General features: G+C 38.3%; 1 protein-coding gene across 7 annotated transcripts in view; it reads left to right on the top strand.

Moving 5' to 3' along the window:
* Positions 1–1,214: 1,214 nt before the first annotated feature.
* ROBO2 (roundabout guidance receptor 2) overlaps positions 1,215–27,307 on the top strand; it is an 859,086-nt gene continuing 832,993 nt past the window's right edge. For 2 of the 7 annotated variants that reach the window (XM_088157805.1, XM_088157803.1), the window contains exon 1: positions 1,216–1,950. In XM_088157805.1, coding sequence (XP_088013931.1) covers positions 1,827–1,950 — 124 coding nt within the window. In that variant the 5' untranslated portion in view covers positions 1,216–1,826. Of the gene's footprint in view, positions 1,951–27,307 lie in introns of all 7 variants that reach the window. The other 5 variants (XM_088157801.1, XM_088157806.1, XM_088157804.1 and 2 more) reach the window with 3 other exon arrangements.

Genomic DNA, 27,307 nt, shown 5'->3' on the forward strand with positions numbered 1-27,307 from the left:
CATAAACATCATCCTTGATGTATCAGACTCAGCATCTGGTAGGCTGTCTTATAACTTTTAAAAATTAATGCACAGAGGGATAAAAAACTGTACATCAGCATGTGTTTGTTTTCTGTCTAAATGCAAATGTTACATCCTCTAACAAGCCCATAAATATATTGTAGAACTTAAAAATAAAATATCTTTCATCATTGATATGGTCATGGTGAAAGCCTTGTATTTCCTTGTTTGTGATCTTACATGTTGTTTGTTTTAAAAAAAAAATCTCTGAACATATATCAGATGTTCATGATTGTCTCCACCAGTCAAAATATCATTTTTTATTCAGATGAATAAGCAAGGCTTTAGATTTATTAATATCATCTTTTTAACGTTGCACTGAAAAGGGCATCATGTCTATGGTTGAAAATGCGATAACTTCAGGGAATTTGTGACCATCATTGCTTTGTCATTCTAAAGACATTGATTTTTTATTTATATAAATCTAGAGCACAAGGTTTGTGGCTCATTGATTTGAGTACTGCATGGTTGTATAGAAACAAAATGCCAGATTGTGGATTAATTCAAGCTTTTGGGCACACTTAAGCAAGCACTGGGCATCTCAAGACTGTTTGAGCAGTCTGGATGTCAGGAGTCTTTCTCAGAGTGCCCTTCATGAAAATCCAAAATTTTGCACAGAAAGTCTTGTGTTTGCTGATCTAGTATCAGCAGAGTCAGTTTATATCTTAAATACAAACATTTGGAGATGTAGGTAGCAGCTCTATTATTTCTGTGGCAGTAGCACCTATTAAAGAAAAAAATAAACTGCAATCTATTATTTTGAGAATCTGTGCACTACTGAATGTCCCCTTTCTCTTTCCTTCCCTCTCCACTCTGTACTCCCACCCCCTGGATTTTGGAGATCCTAAGGACAGGCAGTGTGAAAATAGAAAATGCATAGCTGCTCTGTGCAGTGAAAAGATTGCTGCTACTGCTAAAGATTTGTTCTTCCTCTTTGCTACTTAAAAAGGGAAAAAAAAAAAAAAAAAGCACGCAGGGTTCTTCCCATGCAATAATTCAGAAATGCTGCAAGTAATTAGTGTGTTGAAGCTTGCATTTCAGTTTAAAATATGAAGCAAAGCCTTAAGAAAATGCAGTGAGAAGTCCTGAGCAGTGGCACAGTGCAAAGCAGGAAATCTCCTGCACACAATAGAGATTAAATGCTCCCTGTGCATACTGTATTCTGCTCAGCCCTCTGCGCTCGGAGCTGGGACCGTGGCAGTCGTTTTCTCCAGCAGGTTCCTTGGTGATTTTCAAGCCCTGCACTACCTACCCAAGTGGCAGTGACACCAGCTTTCACTGAAGCCTTATTACTCTTAAAAGAGCAATTTGGTTGGTTGCACAGCTATTAGGATCAGACAGTCAGGCTTAAAGCTGTCAGTACAACTGCTTCTCATCTTTTTTCACAATCCTGACATCTTTTCTCTTTTCTGCTGGACACAAGCATTACTGTATTTATCATTTTCAATCAAGCTCACGCTGCAAGCTGAGGAATATATTCCCACAGAAACCAAAGTGGGGAGCAGAAATTATTTTATAGCTGCTGTAGTAGCAGCGGTGCTGGCTGCATGTTGTGTGGGAGAAATCGGATCAGTGAGAAATGTGGCTTTCCTCAGGGCTACATCATTGAAATATTACTTCAATGTCTGAGAGGAGCAAAGCTACTCATTGCTCTAATTTTTCAATGATTAATCACTCTTCCCTAAGTAAACATAAAGTGGGGGAGAAGATGTGAGATTTTAATTTTTTTTTTTCTTTTTTCTATTTTTTTAAAAAAACTTGTGGAAATGTTGTTATCAGTGAAACGGGGGAAAATCACTATGCTTGAACTTCTTTTCATTTTGATGTTGCTCTTCTCTGGACCAACCCTGAGCAAGCTTAGCAGGACCAAAGGCAAACACTGGAAGGGGGGTAAGTGGAAAGAAAAAGTTTTGTAATGGATGTTTGGGTAAGGTATGAAAAAGCTGTATTAAAAGTAATCTAAGGAGAATACCTGTGCTATTTTGAGTGACTCAGATTTCAGGTTGCTGTGTGGGCTTGCAGTAGGATGCTAAAAAGAGAGCATGGAGTTTAATTTGTTTTCCTGTTAGTTTGCTTGGCTGACTCTGTGTAAGGTATGTATTCTTGCAGGAATTTTGGTTTGCATTGTACTATTAGGTGAATCGTGTTTGGAGCTTTGATACAAATAAATGCATGTCATTTAGAAATTTAGTGATTTTTTGGATTGTGGGAATTGAGGTTGTTCTTTTCATTATGGAGCCTCTGGGACTCTTGTGGCTTTATTGGAAGTGATGTTACCCCTCTCACAGGGGGCTACAGTGTTGGAGAAGAGAGAAAGAAAGCAAGAAGCCTGTTTTGAGTGCAGAATTGTTACTATATGTGGTAAAAATGACTAGACAGACATTTTTTTAGAGTACGTGGATGTTGTGAAATGCACTGCCAGCAGCACTAATTGGCTGACTGGCTATGTCAGTGTTGATGTGTTAATAAAGATAAATTGCATTAACTTTATCGAAAAAGATGCTATGTTGAGAAAACACTTATGATTTTTGAAGGCAGCAATCCATTTTCCTCTTCTGTTAAAAACTGCTGAGAAGATTTACCCTGTGTGTGCTGTGAGCAGTTCACTAAATGTGCCTTTTCATAAAGTTCACTTTGTTTTGCTTCCTTGCATGACATTTGTTTATGGAAAACATGGGTTATTGAGGTCTCATAATCTAATATAGCTCAGTGAGCATAAATGGTATCTCATAAATATTTGGACTGAGGGAATGTGGATTGTAGATAGTCTGATATTTTCTCCCTGGTTGTTTCTTGATGTTGCTGATTGGAGGCACCCCCAGGATTTTTTTTTACTTTTTTTTTTTCCCTTTACAAGTGTTGCCACAGCATGGTGTGTTTATCACAGCTTTAATAGCACTTCCAGCTTTTCTCTGCTGTCAGTATTGTGATCTGAGGTTAAAGAGTAGCATCAACATTAAAAAGAAGTTTTAATAATTTATCACAACATCTCAGCAGGAGACTCCTCCCTCCCCCCTCGACATTTCCTTTTGTTGCATTTAATCTTCCACCTACTGTACCTTCAAGGGAAAAGTTGCAGCACACGCTTAACCTGGATTGTTAATGCAGCACATACATCTGAAAATTATTTCCTGGTCCTGTAAATCACATTATCACATGTATCTCACAGTGCTGCTGCTGGGTATCCTCGTCGCAAATTACAAGCTGTTATTTACTCTGGGCAGCATGACCTCTTCTCAGAGGTATGTGACTTAGGATTATATGTCACTGTCAAGATCCTGGGATTTAAGAAATGCTGTTAACTTTTTTCCCTTTCTCCCATTTTCAATTAAATCCAGTAAATGAGGGCTGGATTGCTTTGGTCTCTTACCTGCTCCCAGGCAGAGGCAAAGAGCTGAATTTTTATCATGGGTAGAAAATAACCTATGAACTTGACTGCAGGAAAATATCTTAATATGGGCTTTTGCTGTTCTAAGAAGTGATTTTTGCAGCTGAAACAAAACATAAGGAAGATACCTGTTTCAAGGAGCCTAAGAAGCAATTTGTCTTGTTTGCTGGGAGCTCTGAGTCAGCAAAAACCTCGGCATGTCTGCTGTCCAGTGGTTTGTTTCATACATGATATTACTGTGAGTGCTGTGGGACTTGAAGAGATGCTTGCTTTCTGGGGGAAGCTCCAAATTCAGAATCTGTCAGAAAGCAGTTGTTGTAAGGTCTTGTAGTCTGGGCATTTCTGACCTCCAAAACAGAATGTGTGCACCTCCCCTTCCCATCAACCATTAAGGATCAGCTTTTGCTTATATCTCAGTGATGTGAGTTGTTTTTGTTGGTGTGTGCACATGGAATTCATGGTGTCGCTTGGTGAGAGGTCAGCATGGAAACTTCTCCACTGCAGCTCACTGGGAAGCCCATCCCAAAATGGCAACAGAGGTTTTGGTTGTTTTTTATCCTTATTTTTATTTTTAAGAGATTCCAGACAGCCAGAGACCTGCATACCAACTTCCAGCTCTGCTGTTCAGAGGGGAAGGGTGAAGCTGGATATGTGCAGCTGGAAATGCATTGGATGACTCACAGTATTACCTGTGCTGAGGTGAGCTGTGTGGTGGATAGCAGCAGCTGATTTAGACCAGCCTCTAGTTCTTCCATACCACATTTGGTTTCAAAAGTGCTGCAAATTATAAGCATCTTTGCAAAATGTTAGTATCTGTGTAGGCCTTGTGTCTATGTAGGTCCTGGTCATGATCAGTACAAGTAAATGAATCTGGAAAATTTTCTGGTAAAATTAATGAAAACTTCATTGCTGAAGTTACAGGCTCTGAGAAGACATTTTCTATGGTCTTGCTGTGTAATTCTGTATTTATGACAAAACCCTGTGTTTTCCACCTTGGAATTCACTAAAAACAAGAAGAATGGTCACCCACATACAACTAAAAGAATGAAAATATGGGTAGAAAACTGCTCCTGATTTAGTTGCAAGGTTAGTGTCAGGGAGTGAAATGAGTTCTGTATGTGGGTCCAGAGAAACATAAAGATACCATTTTCTTTTCTAGCTGTTTTTAAGTCTGCATGCCAGAAAACCTTTCAGAATGATTCATTGGAATGTGGTTTCTAAATGTGCATTAAACTGGGATTTATAAACTGATGATCAAGATAAACTGGAGTCTAAAAGCAGAACCTGGAAGTACAAGTCAACCGGAATTTATTTTTTTCCTTTAAGCTGAAAAAACATACCATGGTTCAAATTTAAGAAGGATTTATAGTAGGGAGACCAAAAAAGTAGGAAAATAATATTAAGTATTGTTTTGAGTTTATCTTAAATCAGAAAGTAGATTTGAGGTGTTGCTAATGCCTGTCCCCTTCTGAATTCTTCAGAACAGTGTTTTCACTTTGTCATATATCTTTGTCATAGGTAGACAGGGGGCAAAAAAGGGTTTGAGTGAACCTAGACAAATGGATATATTCTGTGTCTGCAGGTGGCATCTGGGAGAATTTGTAGACTGGGAAGCAAGCTGCCCATTTGTTTCTAACTGTGTGGAAAGCTGTGTGACAGGTTCAGAGAGAGAGACCATTAGGACAGCCACCACTCTTGGAGGACATAAACCCCTTACTCATCTTGGGAACAGCTCATGCATTCCATTGTGGGGGGAACTGTGCCCATCCAGGCTGCTGGGCAGCTTTGAGGAGTCTGACTCTTCACATGGTGTCTCTGCAACAGGGTCTGGTCCTTCTGCCAGGTCAGCACCCACCCCAGCTGAGGGGTGGCAGACTGAGCCACTCTGGGCTGGTCCTTGGGGTGAGCTGAGCCTCAGGAGGGGCACAGAGAGACTGTGCACACCCCAGAGTGCCCTGGCATGAGAGTTAACAGTGCTGGCAACACCTCCCAAGCAAGGAAAAGACCTTTAGGACTGTGGAGAGGAACTGGAGATGAAAAGACTTCAGGGGACCAGACCCGGGGCTGGGAAATTCAGGTTAAAGAATGCCTTCCCCCCAAAGCCTTGATTGTTCACATCTCTTTAGTGCTTCACTGCAAGAGTCTCCATTTTCAGAATTTGATTTACTTATGATCAAATGGTAGAAATAAAAATAAAATGCAACCACAGGGCATCACCCTACAGAACTATATGAGGGTGGTGCCTGTCCTTACTCTCCACAGGGAAGTGAAGCAATAATCTCTTTAATGACTAAATCAAAGTTTATTATGCAAGTGATCCAGCCTTATATTTCAGTTCCAATTTCAGCTCTATTGCAGTTTAATCATTTTTATGGCAAAAGGTACCAGTGTTAGAAATCTTAATTGTCTCTGGCAAGGTATTACTGGTGGGGGTGATACAAAGCTGTGTGCCTCAGATTCAGCCTCCCCATAGATTGATCACCACATGTATTATTTAGAGTGCATGTAGTACACCAACACTAGTTTAAATGTTAAATAAATGAAAATAGATAGGAGGCATTTACATGGACCCAGATAGCCTGGATTTCAGTGTGAGTAATTGTGAGGCATGAGCTGTCTGGTTGGATGTGGAGTTTTTGATGTGGTGGTTGAGTTGCAGCACAACTCAAGTTGTGACTGTGCTTGTAGAGCACAGCCAGCTGTGCTGGGATGATTCACTGTTTACTTTATGTGATTTTAAGCATAACACTTTATATAGTTTGCCATTTATCTAATTTAAGTAATTTATTTTACACAATTTCAAGGATAAACTGCTTGAATTATTTTTTAATATATTATCATGCTGTATGACTAACATAATTTCTTAAATCATGAGAGATGATATGCTGCTGTGCTCTTTAACATTGGAAAAGCTTATAAAATGCTGACCAAAAGTTTCAGACTCAGGGTCCTAAAAGTATCTCCCTATATTTCACAGAAGCAACCTCATTTTGAGTAGTAAGAAATTCACAATTTTTTTTAACTTCAGAGGAAGCTCGATATATTGGAGGAGGTGGCTTGTGCATAGCTAAGGATCTAAAAATCTAATTTTAGAAACTGAGTACTGTAAGTGTGGATCTGCAGTTTTAGTTTGACTGCAAGTATATAAAGCATATGACTACACACAGTATATGATTTGATGTACCAAAGGATGTTCTAATAGTTTTGCTTTGAATATTCTTGAAAGAGAAAAGTATTTGGATACAGAGTGACTGTGAAATTAACTGGGTTTTATTTAGTCTTCCATTTTCTTTAAAGTCTAGATTTAGCCTCTGTCCCATGATAACAAACAAGTTTTTGCACCTTCTTTTACACCACTTTCTTCGGAGTGAAATCTGAATTCAAAAGGTCTCTGAGGATGCATGAAGCTTCCTGCACGTATTTTGTTGGGAGAAATTTAATATATATTTATCTATTTTTCATCTCTTTGAAGACATTTGAAATACTTTATAAGAGTTTGGCAGCCTGTATTTAGACTTACACAGGCAGAGACAATAGAGATTGGACCAATGGAGAATTGAGCTTGTGAGAGTTTTCTTCCCAGTTGCAAGGGAGGGAAAATGATATGACTTTTCCAGTCACAAGGGGAGCAATGTGGGGGTAGGGTAACATCTACTTAAGAGCAGACCAGTGCTGTCCCAAAACTAAACAGCTGAATAAGACACAAGAGAGTGTTTCCAGCCACCACTGAGAAGGGGTTGCCATCCGTTGGCAGATGGTGTCAGCCTGAGCCAGGTTTTTCAGTCTCCTTCAACTTCCAAGAGTTCTGTCTGCAGGATCTCTCTCTGACTCTTCTGCTGATCCTGGTGCTCCTGCACATTTGAAGGAGCTGATCCAGGTAGGAATTGGCCAGATAAGAGAGGATGACATCCATTCAGCTGATGGCATCCATTTAGCTGATGTGATCCCTTCCTTTGCACACTTTCTGGTCCCAGGGGAGCTTGGTGCAGAAGGGAGCTGCAGCCACAAGAGAAGAGATTGTGGTCATGGTTTGATTTAGGGTCGTTCAAGTTGACACCTAACTTCACCCTGCAGCTCCAGACTACCCTGGGAAAAAAAAAAATTAATAAGGTGGCACCTTCTTTTGAATCCTATGTCCACATCCTGTGCTTGGAGTATTGCTTGAAATGTTTGCTATCATATTAAAAAATATGTTGATCAAACAGTTATACATTGGCATTAGAGAACCAGCAAGCACAAGAATACTCTTTACTTTTGTCCACAAATAACATGAACACGTGTTCATTGCCTTTAAGTGTTGAAAGAGCACAGATCAGATGTGCACTTTCAAACTGATGAACAGGCTTAGAAACATACCAGAATGGCTGAGAAAATGTTATTTTGGTTTTCCCTTTCTACAAATTTTCAAAGAAAATATCGTTCATCAGTTAAGCACTATTGATTTTTTTTTGTTTCAAAGCATGATCTAAGGAATAGTCAGAGTACATTACTTCTTTCAAGAGCCATTCCTAAATAATCTCATGAAAACTTCTTTCCTTAGCACATTTAAAACTGAGGGCCAGGGATGTATGATGCTTTTACAGATTAGTTAGTTTTGGTAAATGTTACTTGAACCACCAACAATGTAAAGCTCTCCTTTCTGAGCTGCTCTTCAATAGCGAGAGTATCTTCAAAAGAAACTATTTTCTCAGTCATTTGTATTTGAATCCTAAAATCTTGTTCTTTGCTGAATTTTGCCATGTTAGCTCTCATCCGAGCACTGATTTCATCCTGCTAGGTTTGAGACTGTATCAGCCTCACCAGCTAAATACTAAAACAACTTCATGGTTTTTGAACTACGAACAGAACTATATTGCACAGAGAAGTGAAGTAAAAAAAAATATTTTTCTGAAAGGTTTTTAAGGTTTTTTTAAGGTTTTCCCTCAAATCCAGTATTCTTCCATTACTGTGTTTCCTTGCATGAGCAAACTTAAAATAATGGAAAAAACAAGAGAGACAAAATCCGGTTTTGTTTCCAGAGATGCTGATCACTCAGCAGAAGCTCCTAGTGACAAGGACTCTCAGCACTCACAAAAATCAGTTTTGATATGCCTAAGTGTAACAATCCTCTCAACTCTGGGGTTCCTACACCCTCTGAATACCAATATCCCTCACAGCCTTCCAGCCTTGGGCACAACCCTGCAGTTCCCACTCTCATGAAATCTGTGAGGAGACCTCACCAGGAAAATTCTTGCTGTGGCTCCAAGCATGGACAGGTCTATGGTGGTGCAAAGAAGCAGAAAATTCTTCACTGTCTTTCCCATGGAGGAGGCTGGATAAGTGTTCTCGTTAACACCACACACTGCTTTAGTTAACAATTAACTTTCTACCTGCTGGACTTTGTGTGTTCGTTAAAAGTGCACTGGGGGATTTTGGAAAGTTTAGAGAGAGAAAAGTCACAGATTTACCACACTGCTTGAGATTAGTGCCTCTGGCTTGGTAATTTAACCTAGTTTTTAGGTCCATTGTATGACAGTGGAAAAACAGAAGAAAGGGATCCTTAGCTCTGTAAACAGGAGTAAAGGAGCAAATGGTTTACCATTACTGGTTAGAATCTTATTGGAAGAAGAAATAAAAATCTGTTTAAAGTTTGATATAGGAAAATTAAAATGAAAGGAAAAAAACAACAAACTTTTCCTAAAAATTGGAGAAAGTGTTTTTGAGAGATATTGAAGGATTTTACTATGTTTAATTATAGAAAATGTGGGAGACAACTTTCATGCTATTTGAACATGCCACTAGCTTTCTTCTCCCTTGAAGGTAAAGGATCCTTAGAAATCTTAGAGAAAGCTGCTGCAGGATTAAGTGAGTGAAAACCAGTGGCAGACACACCCAAATAAAAACAATATCAAGTCGTAGGTTGTGTATTTCAAAAAGCATTCTTTAGTTATATTTTAAGTCTTACTGACATATTGAAACTTTGAATTCCATTATCATTATTTTAGTGTCATTAGTGCTTACTTTGAGAAACCACAGAAAGTGTTCTTAATTTCTTTTATCTCCAGAAAAGAAGCAAAGAGAGCGTGTTTTTCCCTCACTATGTTCAGCATTTCTCTGGAAAGCAGTTGAGATCTGCTACTTCTGGCTTAAAATATTGCCATATTACACAGGAAATAGCCCTTGAGGCATGCCCCTGCTTAAGTGTCTTCTGCAAATATAAGATTGGGTCTTTTTTCTTGTACTTGCTTGAGAAGAACTGTAGTATTGCTCTGCAAATCAGGGTGTGTCTGGGGGGGATCTGGAATTTACTCAGCATCTTTCATATGGGCAAGAGTAATTCCACTGAAATTTCTAAAATTATGCCACTTCAAATGAGAGGAGAATCTGCTTTTGAGTCTTAGCTGGGTATCATCTATTTGATAATCAATCATGACAGTTCTTACTGAGTAGTCCTTGCTTACAAACAGATCAAATCAGTTGGGAAAGAACTGATCTGAAGATGAGAGCAAGGAAAAGTCCTGAGGCTGATGAAGACGGAGGAAAAATTGTGACACTGATGTAGTTCCCACTAGTTATGGTGATTTCATACTGCTGGTGATTGTGGCAAAGCTTGAGAATTTGTCTACAGTCCATATTTGCTATCTATCATTCTGCAATGGGGCTGGCTGAGGTATTTATTATCTTTCTGACTATCCATGGACTTGAGATAAGTTTGTATAGTAAGAGAGAATATGTTTTAATGAATTACTGTTGCTTTGACATCAAGAATCTCTTAATTCAATAATTTTCAATTTATGTATACATTTCAATAAAAACTAGATTAATAATACATGTTTGATAACAATAAGCATAAATACGTACTTAAAATAGTTTAAGGCTACAAAGCATAGTGAAGGATAAAAAGTTCATTAAAAATCTGGACAAAAGTCGGTTTTCAACTTTGCAATTTTGTTTTTTTTTCCCACTGCTAGACTTTTTGGCTTCTGCTTTAAAAAAGTGACAGTCTTGAAATCTGGTTAATGTTCTAGCTGTTGGTAGTCACCGTGGAAATAAGAAGAAAGACTCTATGCTTTGCTGAATTTTTATTTCCATTTTTATTTTTAAAGTTGCAATCTTCTGCTTTTGAGTGTTGAAGATTAGCAGAAGGGAAATAGGAAGAGAACTGAAGAAAACAGCTTTTAGTAAATTCCTTCATACTGTTGAATACTGTTTTGAAGAAAAAATATATTTTAAAGACCAAGACTGTGGGAGTTCAAGAATGGAATTGTAGTAGAGTTGTGAAGGAAATTTTCTAAAGTGCATGGTGGGGCCTCCTGGTGCAGTATGTAGAGACAGAAACACTCTGCCATATATCAAGGCAAAGTCTCAGTTTTTGGTACTTTGAGATAAAATCCTCTTGGATAATAATGACATAAAACTTAATTTCAATTTCTCAGTGTTTTAGGAGGACCATCTACTGTTTCTACTTCCTTTTTTTCTTTTTTTTTCCTAATTAACTTGTTAATGCATTGGCTCTATTACTGTGAGGAGGATAAATTCTCTGTTTAACATGGTCTCACTTCAATTTTTCTGTGGCAGCCACGCATAAGATATATTTTAAAATCCAACATTATTAGAATATCATTCTTTGAGCTGTCTTAAGAGGTCGTTCTGCATTTCAGCTCCTGGGCACCAGTGACTGGCAGTTTTATGTGTATGTTGGTTAGGATTTTTCCCAGCTCCTTTGATCTTCACATTTAGTGCACAGTTTCTTCTTCTTGTCAATTGTTTTCTCATTTTTAGAAGACCTTTTACACGTGGTTATCTACAGAGGTTATTTATCAGAGAGTCATTAATTTCTTTCAATCTGTTTTAATAGCTTTTTCGCTGTATTTATATAGAAAAACCACTAATAAGAAATGTTACCTTGAGTTATTCTTATAGAGAGAGTTAGAGACAATACAACAGATCATGAGGAACGTGTAGATACATTTTTGTTCGTGATAATCTGCTTTTGGTTAACTAAAATTCTTGGGAAAACATGGCTCAGTATCTTGACTCATTTCCTTTCTGGTGCCCTTTGATGGTATATTCTTGCTCTTTAATCTGAAAGGCACACAGTAATTGGTAAGAGTTTTTGTACCATTCAAATTGCAGAAGATGTGTTGTCTTTTATGAATTCTCTGGCATTTATAGCAGCTTCATAAACTTGCCTAAAGCCTTGTTTAAACAAAAGCTATGTTACAAAAGCTTGCATGTGCTCTCAAAAAGTGCACCTCATGTAGAGAAAGTGAGATGTGTTGAGAACACAGGATAATGTAATGTATTATGCATGTAAATTTACTTGATCTATATTGGTCTTTTCAATTCCCTTTCCAAACAAAGAACATGGTAATTTCATTTTACAGATAATGTAGTTTGAGGCCCTAAATCAGTTTAGCAGTACACATTTTTGATTCATGGCAGGGGCAGTCGCTAGCTCTGAATGTATCTGTTCATAATCTCCTCAGCAGAAATTCAGCAGTGACTGATATGTTTAATGGCACTTACATTGTCTCTGTGCATTGGGAAAGATCACGAGATGAGCTGGTGATTCATCGATCACCAGAATACCTATAGACAGTCACCACAGGGGGAAAGTTTGCTCTGCATTCTGAAAGGAAAATAATTTGAAGAATTCCTTACTGGCTTTCTGTGGCCACTGTCTTCCACAGATGTGATTTGGGGTTATGTTATTTAATTATATGTGTATTATTTTTTATGTGGGCACGTGCAGTTGTATCATATTATGTTGAGTTCCAATTTTGCATTATGGTATAAACAATGGCTAGAAGCAAAAAACCTTTCTGTGAAGATTCCTGATTTATTCCTCTATTCTCCTGTACATGTAAGTTGAGCATAGACTGAAGACCAGCTTGAAGAGTGATCCTTTTTTGCTGCTTGGTCTACAGGATGAATATGCACCAGACAACACAACTGCTAATAAGCCACTTGTCATCCTTCCGTAAATTATCATGTTAGTTTTCAAAAACCCTGTAGACACAGGCTTTTGTAACAGCATTAAATGTGCAGCAAGATCTGTCATTTAACTTGCACAAAATGCAAAGGAGTTGCCATTTGTATTGATTGCTATAGATTTTTTTCTTGTCTAATGGGATTTATATTTTTTTCTATGAACTTGTGCTGAAAAAAAAAGTGAAAACAAATAATGGCCAGACATAGACAACATATTTTAAGTATAGAAATAATTCAAACCTTTAAATTCCATGCATCCCATGGCATCCCTGGTTTCTAAGGCATCCAATCCCATCTGTCTTTTTGCCAAGACAGAGATGCAAAAGAGCACTGGAAACAGCCTCCTTTCACTTTGCATTAAAGCAGACAGACCAGCACTCAGCTTTGTGCATTTTGAACTCACTGCAATAAAAGTTTTAAGAGATAAGAAGCTTTTTCTATTTCAGGGTTGCCATTAGCCTGAATAATATATAAACATGGGAAAAGGTCTGAAGTCCTTTTGAGGCTCACAGTATAGCTTCAATTAAATTATACATCATTATCACAGCTGCCAAGCCTGGTGTGGGATTTTAGCCCCCTATCTCACTAAGTGTTCTACATAGCTGCCTTGTCCAATTCTTTTTTCTTCCTTTTCTTAAGCAACAAGAGCACTCTTCGAAAAACCAGGCTTAAGGAATAAAGTGGAGGATGAAGTTTGGTTAATCGAGAAAGAACATGGAGATGTCAACAGTCAAGCACCAAGGGAGGAAGGAGGTCAATTCTCTAGCCTTGAAAACCACTGGGGAGAAATCAAACACTATTAAGTCATGACATATTATGTTCCTTTTGAACCAGGGCTGTGTGTACTTCCTCTGTCTGCAGAGCAGCTCCGAGCTGCTCATGAAACCCCTTGTGAAAACAGAATTGCTGGGGATACCCACTGGGGATGCTTTCAGTCCACAAAGCTGGCAGTGACAGCACAGAAACAGAAACCTAAACAGATACATTCTTTGTCTCTTTGTCCATTTATGGTTCTTTCAGATTTTACAACTGAAAATTTTCATGATGACTTGTCATATTGCAGATCAATGTTCTCTTGGATCTCAACATGACACAGAATTATTCAGCCTTCATAATAGGTGTCAGCTAGTTAATAATTTCTGTTGGCTTTGGCATAAATATAAAGAACTATTATCACATAGGAAAATCATAATGGCTTGTCTTTTCTTATTTATTCCTATTTTATCCTCTAGAAGTGTTAGAAGTGTTTTGACTAATTACATGACTCACACCACTAATGCCACTGCACTTGCAATTAATTTTATCAGTTGTTGTCTTCTTTGTACAAGTATAATATTAATAAATATTTGGCTTGAGTAGCCATACATGAAAGACTGAAATCAAGGTGGCATCACAGAATTTTGTGTGTAGAATACTTATTTTGGATTATACCATACCATACCATTGATTTTTTTACACTGAACAGGCTATTGATTTCAGTGGATGCTTAACGTGCAGATCAATGACACATTATAGGGCTTAAATAGTAATATTTGATACTTAAAAATAAATGAGATGGGGTAACACTGAGTTTCAAACAACTAAAAAATATCTGATAAAAATGCAAACTTCCTTCAAACTTCAGACAGTCACAACGTTCAGTTCAGGAGAAGCATCAGGTAAAGAATGTGTGAAGAATTGTGTTTAAAATGTAAAATGGAGAATTTATTGGGAAACATGTGAGTTGGAAATCGTGTGCAGTAGGTTGCACCACAGCACTGGTCCTGACCTGGCAGAGCTTTGCTTGCTCACTCACAGCCCTGGGCAGCCTCTGCTGGTGCTGCATGTCCTGCCCAGCTTGTGTTGCCCCAGATGTGTCCTCTGTCTGATGCAGCAGCAGTTTGCAGAGTAGCACAAAAGTATTTAGTGCACACTGGCGAGAAATCAGACCACGTAGCTCATTATCCCAGCGATCTGAATTTATGGGATGCAGTTGGAAATCCCTTAAGACTGTTTACACCAAACTTTATGTGAACTGTAAGCTTTCCAGTCCTTTCTGAGAGACAGGATGAGATGTTTGACTAGGAAATGTGCTACAGATTTTTGCAAAACCTAATAAACAACAAGACTCTTAACTTCTTAATCCTCCACTCAGCACAATTTTTTTCAGACATAGGTTTCTTAAAAATTGGGTGAAATTTGTGTTCTTAAATTTGCATTTCCAGCACTCGGGCATTTTTCTGAAGCATAACTTGTCATTTATACTTATAGAAATGTATTGAGATGGAGGATGAAGTGCTCATTTTTGGTGGTTTACACTCTTTGATTAATCCTCACACTGGAAAAGAAACTTTTTTTTTTTTTTTATATTAGCTATGCTTTAGTACAGACCTTAGATATAAATGCAGAAGCTTTAAGCCTGTGCAGGCTGTCAGACCAAAGATATAATGAGTTAATTTTTGCTGTTCTGTGGCAGAAATATTTTATAGGTATTTCTGCTGATATTGAAAGAGAAAAGTAGATACACCTTCCTCAATCACTTCCTCAAATTTAGTTGAAAAATCTGTTCTCCAGCATGTAACATATGCCCTTTAAAACTGCTACTGTGCTGCTGCCTACTCTTATCAGTATGGGCCATAAATTTTGCATGGGTATAGAGGGAACTGCAGCTTGAGGACTTGAAATAGTTAGCAAGATGCTGCTAAAGTATACAGACAAAGTACACTGGCAAATGGGTCTTTGTAGACAGGCATCATTACCAAGATCCATGTGTGCAGAACTGTGCAAGCCTGAGGAGCATTAGAGGCCAGTGCTGGCAGGAACCTAATTTTGGGTGAATGGAGTCCTTAGATTCATTGTGATATCGCACATAAATGAAAATACCAAATGTCATTGACTTGTCAGTGAAAAAGTAGTCTAGGCTTTGTAACAAATGGATCAGTGATGTATATTTGGAAGCTGTGTGACATATTAAAGTAGTTTATGAGGCACAATTTGTTTTGGTGGTCTGCTCTGATTGATGGTGTGCTATCTGCCACTGCTTTAGATGTTGTGGTATGTTTGTAATAAATGTTCGTTCTGAGACAGTGCTAAATGTGTTCCATCTAAATCATTCATTACTTATAACAAGTTTCAGTGTATATGAATCAAAGCTTTTTTATACTTGCCTTCAGAAGAATTTATCATGTTGAAGCAGCTCTATCACCTGCGATGGGGCCAGCTGCACGCCTGAGTGCTCAGACCCTTTCAGCAGTGCCTGCTGGAAACAGCACAAAGCTCAACTGCAAGCAGTGGAATGTTAAGTGCTACGTTTAAAAGTTTGTTGCCTTTTCTAATCCAGCTCTCCTATTTGCTTCTTTTTTCGGTTTTGCAAACAGAATACCTGAAAAATATCAGAAATAAGCACTGAGGGATGAGGAGGAAACTTTGGTGTACCGACTGGACTTGTCAGAGAATGCACATCAGTGGGAGGCATTTTTGCTGATGTTTTATACCAGTATAACTCATTCTTCAGAAAACTATAAAAAATGTATGCACTATTCACAGGGGATTGCCTCTTTCTGGAGAGTGCAGAATGCATCATCCTTAAGCAAACAGTGTACTTTGTTCCCTCTTGATTGGTAGGAAAAGGAATGTTTTGTTCCCATGGGTCTTGTCTGTGTCCTTCCTCCAAAATTCAAGTGACAGTGGGGAAAACCTAAGGACTATCACTCCAGATTGATCAGTTTAGAAATACTTCATAACTTTTTATTGTAAAAACAGCGATTTTCATTTCTGTGTATCATTTGAAGTGACTTAGGTTTTTCCTGTTTCAATAGCCACTAGGAAGTCTAGAAGTATCACAGAATTCCAGAATGAGTCAGGTTGGAAGGGATCACAATTGGTCATCTGGTCCAACCTCCCTGTTCAAGCAGGATCAACCTAGAGCACATGGCACAGGATTGCATCCAGATGGCTCTGGAATATCTCCAGTGAGGGAGACCCCACACCCTCTCTGGGTGATCTGTTCCAGTGTCTGGTCACTGCAGAAGGAAGTTCTTCCTCCTGTTCAAGTGGAACTTGATGGGCATCAGTCCCTTCCCCTTGCCTCTTGTCCCATTGCTGACACCCCTGAGCAGAGCCTGGTCCAGAACTGGTCGCAGCACTCCAGAGTAACACAGAGATGCTTGAAGCAATCTTAAATTCTTAACAGAACAAAAAAAATTATATACCTATTAATTTAAAATTTGCATGCTGTTGTATTTTGGCTATTCTTTAAAAGCAATTGTTTCCATATAATATAGCCATGTTCACTAAAATGTAGATCAAGAAAATGAGATGTGACTTTTAAAAATTATTTTGACTAGTAGAAATAACACTTGAATCATAACAAATATGTGAATCTCTAGACAAGAGTCCTTGGTCCCTTATAACATGAAAAGAAACAGACTGTTGCATCAAACAGTTTGTAAAACAGAAACAAATTTGGCAAAGAATGGAAAAGGAAAACAGTGCAAAGACTTGCCCAAGCAGTCCAGACTTGATGCAAAAAAAACTCTCCAATTCCTAATTGTCTTTTTTTGTTCACTTGTTTTGTATGCAAGACAGTATAAAACACGCAAATTATGTGCTGGCATTTGAAAAGAAGCATGCAGAGGGTGCCTTTTCTCATCATTTACAGGAAAAAAGAAGAAAAGGCACAGTATTACAGAGTTAAAGGTGCTTATGATGGGTTGAGGCTGTACAGCTGCAGCAACATCAAACAGTGGAAAGCATCTGCATGGCTTAAGTTAGTCTCTTCATTCCCCTAGAGGTGTATATCCATACCTGTGCTAAATTATTGTGGGGGTTTTTAACATACAGACTGTGAAGCTATGAATTGATCCTCTTTCTCTTTTTATGTTCTCTTTCCAGAAGTTCCTCGCATGTTAATAGCATCGTCTAAGCAGCACATTCAGGAGTGTTTATCAAAACCTGAAAAGTTATGTAACTAGACCCAGAGGAAAAAAACAAGATGAAACTCAGAAAAACAACAGAAACTTGTGGCATCAGCAACTCATAAGGCAAAACACTTCAGCACTTGCTGCTTTCTCAAGTTAATGAACAGATATTATGTAGCAATAGGTGGAAATGAAGTTTGCACTTTAAGATCCATCTTATCTACCTCTAGCCCCTCTCTTGCCATTTTAATTGGAAATTTTTGCCTCTGCATATTCACATGTCTTTTTCCTCTGTGGATGTCTTTATCTTTATCACATCATAAGCAACCAGTTGTTGAATTCTATAGTTTCTTATATGGGCTTGGTGGAAGAAGTGGTTGCCTTGGGAATGTTTGTCTGTAAGACTGATTATCCCATCAGTTCACAGAAGCTATTCCCATCCATGGGTAGAAAATGTTTATTACAGATTGCCTGCTTGTTTCTCACTTTGGTTTGTGAAAAAGATCACATATGCTTAGGTGTGACATATATGGCAAATATATATGTGTGTGTGTGGTACAAAATATGTATACACAGTATCTAAGGTTCTAAATAATTTCATATGTCTTGCAACTCAAAAAATGACATATGCTCACCTCAAGGGGAAGAAAAAATGAGGGACGGTATTTCCAGCATCTAATCAAACCATGGCTCAGATTTTAGCAGCATTAGCTGCTGTTCTGGCTTCTGGCCAGCAGCTGTAAAATCTGGCTTCCATTCCTGCCTTCTTCCTTTCTGAGAGTAGTTAAGGCCCAACAGGAAGGCAAGGTGGAAACCCCAAGATTGTCTTGGTGATTTTTGGTGTGCTCTCTACCTTGTGCTCAGAATGAGAAGGGAAAAGGAGGCCTTGGGAGTCACCGTGGTTTGTCTGTGAGCACACAGCCACTCAGCTCAGGAGCATTCTCAAGACTCCTGCTCTGAGCTGCTGCTGCAGGAGTGAGCAGTGGCTTAGGTACTGCACCTTCTCGTCCTGCTTCTTCCTTACCTACTCTTTTCACAGTTTCTCAGTTACAGAAAGTGTTTTGAAGTACAGTTGATGCCCTTATTGGCAAGCCCAGCTGATTTTTAAGATTGCTGGCAGTAGCAGGTGTTACTGAGTAATCAATCATTTTTTATTTTATGTAGTAACTTCTCACAAAAGTTTTGCACTCAAGAATTTCATGAGAGTGGTATAGACACCAGGGGATTTATGCACCAAGACAAGGTCTTTTATTCAGGCTTTTTGACAGTGATGCATAATACTCACTGTGTCTGGGAGGAAGCAACACGTTTGTCTTTTTATCCAGTTCAATAACCTTTACTGCCTGTGCTTGCTGCTACAGAGGAAAAACTAAGCTGGGAATCAGGCCTTTAATTTTTGACTCCCACCTGCTGGTGGAACCTGTTTGACCATGCCATTTATAAGTCTAGCTTTGTTGAAAGGCAGGAAAAAAACACCAGTCTGCAAACTTTTCTACCAGCTTTGATGGAACCTACTGTCCAGACTTGTCTCTGATATTTTTTGCTTGTCCTACTTACAGGGGATCTGCCCTTCCAAGCAGCTACCAATATAATTTTTTATTCCCCTTCTCTGCAAAAGTAAATTTAATCTCACAGTTCTCTTGCCTGGAGAGAGTTTTATCTAGTAAATAGACAGAGATCTGAGAAATACAAAGATTAGGTGATCTGCCAAATTGTGCTGCCTCTGTCTCTTACAACACAGTAATAAAAAGATCTTCCCTATAATGGCTCTTTATTGTCAATTCCCCAGTTGTTCTTTACCAAAGTACAATTAATTAGTAGAGGGGCTTGCCATACAAAAAATTGTTGATGGAGCATATGAGAAAAAGCTTTGGAGCATAACCCCACGGAAATATACTATGAGGGGGGAAAAAAAATGTATTTCCACCACAGGCTGTGCCCTTTGTTCCTCTCATTTACATTCTGAGGTTTATGGTGTTTGGGTTGTTGGCTCATGTTAGCCCATTCTTCTTAACTTGTCTCTGTCTTGATGCTTTGACTACTGTCATTATCTGTTCTTCATTTATGAGCAGGTTTAAAATAGTGAAGTTGTCTGCAGGTTTTGCAGTGGGTCTGCAATGGTAACCCCAGGCTCCTGCTGTCCCCTTTTAAAATAACAGCTCTCTCTCCTGAGCTTACTCCAAAAGGCTGAATTTGAATGCTAATACAGATTTTTTTATTATTTTTATTGTGGTTCAACTCAGAGATAAAGGATAAAGAGCTGTGTTTCTGACTGCTAGGAACTGCTGAAAGTAGGACTGAAATGCTACTGTTCCCAACAGTTTATTAGGGAAGAGACACAGTTTGCCAATAGTTCCTTTAAATATATGTGAACTCAATCTTGCAGAAGTTGTAAAAATCAATTTCGCTAATAATTAGAATTATAGAATTTTCTGCCAGTAAATGTGCTATATATAAGGTGGCATTGGACTACACAAGGTCAATATACTTGCCCTCAAAATATATCCTAATATCTGTTAATGTAATCCACCAATTAAAAAGTCTATAAATAAGTATTTACTCAATAGATTATAATGTCTCCAAAGGGAGCAATTAGGCTTTTAAGGAGAAGTATTAAACATTCCCATGAAGGTTTTAGTATTTTCTTTAACGTTTTGTCTTCCACAAATGTACATTTCAGAAATTATGCCTGAAAATCTATTAATCTATGATGAACTTGTAATTTTCACCCCAATGGTGAATAGTCTTAAAATGAGTGTTGATAGTGTATAATAATATTTATTTCAGTCCATAAATGATAAAAATATGAGAGAATATTTTCTTTCTTGCTATACTGTCGAATACCTTGCTATCCACTATAACCTTCACTGTAATTAGCAATCACATGAGAACAATTTTTGTCCCAAATAGCCCTCTATATATTTTACATACTGGAGATAAAGGGATTTAAAATACTGAGGCAGATTCTTGATGTAAATATCAGTGAGCTGAGCTGATTTAAATTAGCTGAGCATCTGGCCCATTCTCTTTGAAAACAGATAATCTACTTCAGTAATTGACTGAGATTTGTGGGTTTCATTTCTTTCATTTTTTTATTTAATTGTATAAAATAGTGACATGCAAATCTAGCCAAGATTATTAAAATTATTGATCACCTACGTTGTCCAATCATCTACAAACTATGCACAGTTATAAACCATTAATTTTAGGTTATATTAGAAATTCATCCAATTAGAAAAAATAATAATAATTAAAAGGATCAGGGATGTGTGTCAAAATATAATTACACATTGCAGAGATAGCAGATCGTAATAGTAGGACTGGCAGTCATTCTTAGGAGAGAGGGCAAGGGCAAGTTGTGAAAAATTCAAATATGACTGAAATGCCAGTAAATGTTATACTAATAAGAGAATAATTTGCAACCTACCGTGATTTTTTTCTCCTATGAGTCATCTTTTTCTCTTTTTCCTCCAAGGTTCTCTGACCATGGAAGACAGCCCTTTCTCAAATCTCTGACCCATTTTATTTTATTTTTTTTTTTTTTTAGTTTTCACCTAATTCATTAAATTAATAGCTTCTATAATTAATCTACAACCTTTTTCAATATAAGAGCTACAAATCAGACACATGCAAAACCACAATAAACCCCCTGCTTTGAAATTACATTGTTTTCATGTAATTCCTTAATATGGCTTACCCAGAGCAGAACAAATTTCATCATGTTTTTTCTGCAAACTGAAAATAAAACTATACATATTGTACAGCTACCAGTATAGCAGACTGTAAATCACATTTAGATATTTAGTAGGCAATGGCAAAAGTGACAAAAAAGCAGCTTGCTTCAGTGATTACAAATATAAACCCAAGCTGATTAGCAAAGTGATTTCCTCTTAAGCTGCACCTGAAAGAAGAGCAATATAATTCCTGATATTCCACTGAGAACAGCAACTTGAAACAGTCCTAGCTTGGTTTTCTAGCAGGGATCTTCTCATTCCTGTACCAGAACTCTTTTTCTTATCCTTGGGACATGTGAGTATTTTGGGTATTTTAAGCAGTGCTGCAGACACTGAGTCTTCTCTGTGCTCATCAGTCCTTCACACTCACCTGCCACAAAGGCAATCCCTGCCCTAAAACAAGTTTGTGTTGTGTGGTTGACATAGAGAAGTGCTGGAGTTATTTAGAATTTGTAGAAAATAATCTGCTACATTAGATCTGTAAAGTAAATGAAGGCTTTCTTTATGGCTGTTTTAAATGGGCAAGTAAAGTTGGATCAGAAAATCCCTTTCCTAGGGTAACTGAGCTGCAGCCTCTCCAGTTCTCTGGACAAGGACCACAGTCATAACCAAAATCATTAGCAGAGCATTTGGAAGAATTATAACAGCCAAGGAATGCCTTTTAATGCTGAGTACTTTCAATGACTGAAATTACTGGAAAGAGTCCATTTCCCTTAAGTTATTTAAGTGCCCAAAGTGGCAAATGGGTGCAATTTTCCAAAGTGTATAGATGAATAATTGTAATTGATCTGAATCACAGAGAGACAGTACCAGGCTCCCCTACAAAATCCCACTTTGCCTTCATCTGCATGTTTAGGTGTCTGCATATTGCAAATATTTTCTTTGGGCACCAAATCAAGGAACCATCTCTGCTTTGTTGCTCAGCTGGAGTTTATGCTTAAATCAAGCATGTGGTTGTGTGCTTTTCTCAACAAAGAAAACTGAAGGATGGGAGGGTCACAGAATCATTTGGGTAGGAGCAGACCTCCAAGATCATTGAGTCCAACCTTTGATTGACCCCAATCTTGTCAAACAGACCCATGGCACTGAGTGCCACATCCAGCTGGGGTTTTTTTGAACAGTCCCAGGGATGGTAACTCCAGCACCTCCCTGGACAGCCCTTTCCAAGGCTTGGCAACCCTTTCAGTGAAGACATTCTTCCTGCTGTCCAGTCTGAACCTTCCCTGGAGCAGCTTGATGCTGTTTCCTCTGTCCTGTTGCTATTTGTCTGGGATAAGAGGAGAGAGTGGAGAAAAGATCCTTCTTATCAAAGTACGTGGCAGGGGTTGGGTGTAATTGCTAGTTAGCAGCTGCATTGCTTCCTCCTAACTTCTGTGGCTCTAAAACTTTGACAGTCTGAATTGAGATGCAGTATCTTTTTGTCCAGAGGGAATTTGAAATCTAATCTGTTAATGTGAAATGGAAAATAGATGGTGGTGGAGGCTGAGGGTGCTCGTTGAAAGAAAAAATGAAGACTTAGAAAAATAATCCTCATTTAAATCCCTGAGGCAGCGTTTTGAAAATCTCTGCCTCGAGTATCAGCTGTGCTAGGGATTGATACCAAACAATGGGGAAAGTACTTTGGATAGTCAGAAAGTATTTGGTTCTCAGATAAATAAAAAGGGCTATAGACTGTTCCTTTAGTAGCTTTGCATAATTTTTTATTTTTAAAAGATCTATTCAGTGAATAATAGAGATAAAGGATGCCAGACCCTCAAAAGGTTTTCAGTGACAATGTACAACACTGAAGTCTTAATTCATGTAGTTAAAGAAGAATAAGAAATATATATTTCATAGCCTTTCAAAAGAATTCAAGAGAAATTAGTGGACTGAGGATTGTCCCATCTATCATTTGTAACAAGGATCTTTAGTCTTGGTTGAAAAAAAGAAAGATTAAATTTGTAACCTATAAAATATACAAGAACATAAGAGGGCAGAATTAGTTACTAAATCAGTGCTTTTTTAGGAGACATATTTTTCTTTGTGGGGGATTGGGATGATAAATTTCCTAGTATAGTTCGACTGCAAGTGAAACAGCAAATTGATTTACAGGCTGTGGAAGCTGGAGAAGGCAGGAGTGGTCTCCAGGCACTGTCTTGCTTCATTTCTGCCTCTCCTTCCCCAGCTGGGATGCATCAAACTGGATCTCAAGGGTGCTGCCCGCTGGACTGCTGGCTTAGGTGATCTTGGATGGTGGGAATCAGGACTATGTTACCAAAAGGTTTCTGAGGGCAGGAGGGTGATACAGGCTGGGGCTTCAGCTTGGTTGAATTTTGGAGGGGGGAAGGAGCAGTGTGGCCGAGAGATGGATGAGGAGACAGATTAGAGAGCAGAGCTGCTCTTGGGCAGACTTGGTCAGACAAATTACAGAGGAACTGAGATTTTCAATCCCTGCTTCTAGTGAGCTGGCCCTATTTGACCCTAATGTAGCTTCAGATCCAGAGGGTGCTCTATCTCTCTTGAAGCCTTGCTGGAGAGAATAAAGAGGTATGGAGAGCAGGCTTTCCTCCAGAGAAGAGCTGGAGTAGGATGGAGACTTGAGGTCCTTGCAGGGTGAGATTCCCTCTGGCCTTTTTTCTCATGGTGGGCAGAATCAGATGTATTCAGAATCGAGCCTTGCAGTTAGGGCAAATATTATTTAATTTGAAATTTTCATTGTGAACTGGGATATCACTGGCCTAGAAGTGCATCCAGTTGTGTGCTTGCTAACTGGAAAATTAGACCCACTGTGAGCTTTAGATCCCTTTCTACATCTTCGCTCAGCCTAAATATCTTAACTCACAGCTTTTGGTATTTTTAGTGGAAATCGCTAAAATTTACAGTACAGTGTTTTAAACTATTCTAACATAGCATACAAACTGTTGGAGTCCAGAGGTTCATATTTTGGCATGATTCCTGAAGAGTTAATATGTCTTAGTATACTTTTACTATGTAAAGGAATGTCTACACACAGCAGTTACCTCTTCCAGCAAGGAAGGAAGCACAGTTATTGCAAATCCATGTGGTAGGATAAGCTGAAAGTGTTTCTAATGAAAGGAGAAACAGGAGTGTACTTTCGTTGAAGAGTGGATGACCTTATACCGAAGTACAAGACTACTGTGTTCACTTAAGCAAAAAATTTCCTGCCTGAAAGCAAGCTGTACTATCAGATCCGTATTTTTTGTTACTTTAGGAAAAAAAAATTAAATTATAAAGAACAACAACAGTATTCCAAAACAATTTTCTGCAAATATTTACCACTACTTACAAATTTGTTGTTGAAGCTTTTTTTTTGGGGGGGGAAGGAGGGGGTTGTGATACTCTAGGTACTTCACATTTACAGATAGGAAAGAATTTGCTAAGCAAATTGTTAAATATTTTTTATATACTGATGCAACTAGATTAATTTATATGTGGATATTTCCTACGGGTTATTGAAAGGTTGTGTAATTTCTTAACTTTTAAAAGTGCAACAACACTCCTCAGGGTAGTTAGCGAGAGAGTAAAAATATAATATATTCATGTATTATTTGGAAGTGGTCCAGTTTACCTGACTTCTTATGCTAAGGTTTATCAATCCAAATTAGCAGTTTAACAAAGCCAAGTCCAAGGTACTGCACCTGTGTCAGGGTAACCCCTGGTACCAACCCGGGCTGGGGATGAGCAGATCCAGAGCAGCCCTGGAGAAGGATTTGGGGGTGCTGGTGGGTGAGAGGCTGGACATGCCCCAGCTGTGTGCTCTGGGAGCCCAGAACCCCCCGAGTGCTGGGCTGGGGATGCCCCATCCCTGGAAGGGTTCAAGGCCACATTAGATGGGGCTTTGAGCAACTTGATTTTTGTAGAAGGTGTCCCTGCCCACAACAGGAGTGTTGGAAGGAGATGATCTTTAAGATCCTTTCCAAACCAGGAGATTTTAAGATTCTGTGATGTTACAGAACTTGAATCCAATAGCCTTAAGTTTTGAAACATTTCTCAGGCTAGTTAAAAACAGTTGGTGTGTCTGGTAAAGATAATTTTCAGCTGAAGTTTTAATAATATAAGAATGCTTAATATAAATAAAAACCATCACATACAGGTGTTATACATCAAGCAAAAATCTTCCTTGCCCTGTATTTAGTCCTCTAAAAACTGACAGTCTGGCTTTTTTATTGTTTTTTTTACTGTTCTACCTACATATCATTGATCTGGAGAAATTGTGTCAACTTCAGCATAGGTTTTCAGAGCAAGAAACCAGCCTCTAGTTAATCAATCAACTGAGCCAGGACTTATTTTCTTTAAGTAGCTTTGTTTTTACATTGTTTTACTATGGAATAACATATTACTTCATTAAATATCTTTTATATATATATTTATACCTTATTTGATTCTGCCACACACGCTACAGTCAAGGACATTATCCAGATCTGGAACAAGCCCTGAAGGATTTTGATGCCTTAAATAACAAGATTTTGTCAGTTTGCTCCATATATAATCGTGCTTCCTTAAATCAAGAGGCATTCAATAGGAAACTTTCCAGAACACTCCCTCATTCTAAGCTTTAAAAGAGCACCTACCAATCTGAGTAAGTATAGAAATCTGAGATAGCTTTTTATATTAATAGTCTAATGTGCAGTTTGTGATCTGCCTGATTATTTTCAATCTCTGTATTATGGTAGTTAATATAGGGTTTATTTGTTTTCACAGTTGATGGTTATGCTTCAGTAATGGAAAAGCAATCCAGCTGAGCAGTTTCCTTAAAAGTCCTCTCGCTAAATAAATGGCAAGTCTATTATAAATTCCATAATTTTAAGCCAGGCTGTAAATTTATGATCTCTTGGGGTCTCTCTGTGTAAGTTTTTCCTGCAGAGAGATTGACTTAGTCCACATCAGCAGGATTTTTTTTCGCTCATAGATCGATGTAGTTATTCTACAGCTCTGCTTACTATGTCCTGTCTTGCTACTGTAAGATTAGAAGGCTGGCATCAAAGAAGATGAAGTGAAAGCTTTGTTTATTGGTTTTAGGTTCAGTTTTGCAGAGCACAATAGTAATGGGAAGTATGATATTAATGAAAAATGGTGCAGCTGGAAATAATGTGAAACTCAATGGGAATTAAACATTTTAATCTGATAAAAAAATAGAGTAAGAAAAGGTTAAAATTCCCTCTGATGGTTACCAGCCCTTTTCAGGTTTCTATTTCAAAGCATGAGAGTTAGATGAAAAAAACGTGAGATATCAGTGGTATTGTGCATAAACATTTTATCCTCTGAAGCTCCAGATAGGGGCTGGAATTAGAGCCAAGATTCTCTGGCCATGTGGGATGCAGCCTTCCCTTGGTCATAAGAGCAGGTAAACAGTGTATGTGAGGGTCCTTGTGATTCTGTCTGCCTTTCAGTGTTCATGTGTACAGGACAGAGGCAGTAGTTCTCTTCTTGGAACTGTGCAGAAATGGTGCAGGTTGGAGAGAGAATTTTTCTCCTTTCTGAACACTGTGATGAGTTTTACATAATTTGTAGCAGATGTAAGTTTGGTTTGGGATGGAAGATCTTCAAGTGAAAGGTTAAAATATCAGCATCCTTAGAACCTTTGTGGTCTGTGCCTGCTACTTGTAACTAAATAATAATTAAATCTGCAGCAGTCCTACTTCCAAAATGCTGAGTGACAGCAAAAGAATGTGCACTTTCCAGAGAGCTTTCTGGGGACTGCTCTGGGGTCTTCCATTCCAGATTTTGTTGTGGCATCACCCCAGGACCTTTGCTGGAGCACCTGCTCTTATCCTATTCCCCCCCCCCCACCCCCAATCAATCCTTCAGTTTTCCAAAAAGGATGTATTGATTGTTACATTTTTGCAGTTGGATCTGTCTTGCTTCACAATAAAGCAAGTCTCTGTCCTGAGCTGGATAGACTCTGACTCCTTGAGGGAGCCAAAAAAATGCAACACTGGTACATTTACCACAGGATGGTCAGGGCATGGTTTGCATCCTTTAGCTTGTGTGAATGACCTGTCCCTATAATACGGAATTTTATTTTTTCTGAAAAAAAATTAAATAATAAAACAGATTGTTGCCTGTTTAATCTCACTCATGTGTATAAAAATGATTTCATAGATCTAGTGCTTGATGATTAATGATAATGATGTGCTTTAAATTTCTAGTTCCATTAATAAGTTTGTGGCTTGCGTGAAATAAGATTAACTCCTTCAACTTGCAATATCAGTAACAAGTTAAAGAACAAAGTGGATTTTTTCTGTCTTGAAAAA

Source organism: Sturnus vulgaris, chromosome 2, assembly GCF_052056855.1.
Source record: "Sturnus vulgaris isolate bStuVul1 chromosome 2, bStuVul1.hap1, whole genome shotgun sequence".
NCBI lineage: Eukaryota > Metazoa > Chordata > Aves > Passeriformes > Sturnidae > Sturnus > Sturnus vulgaris.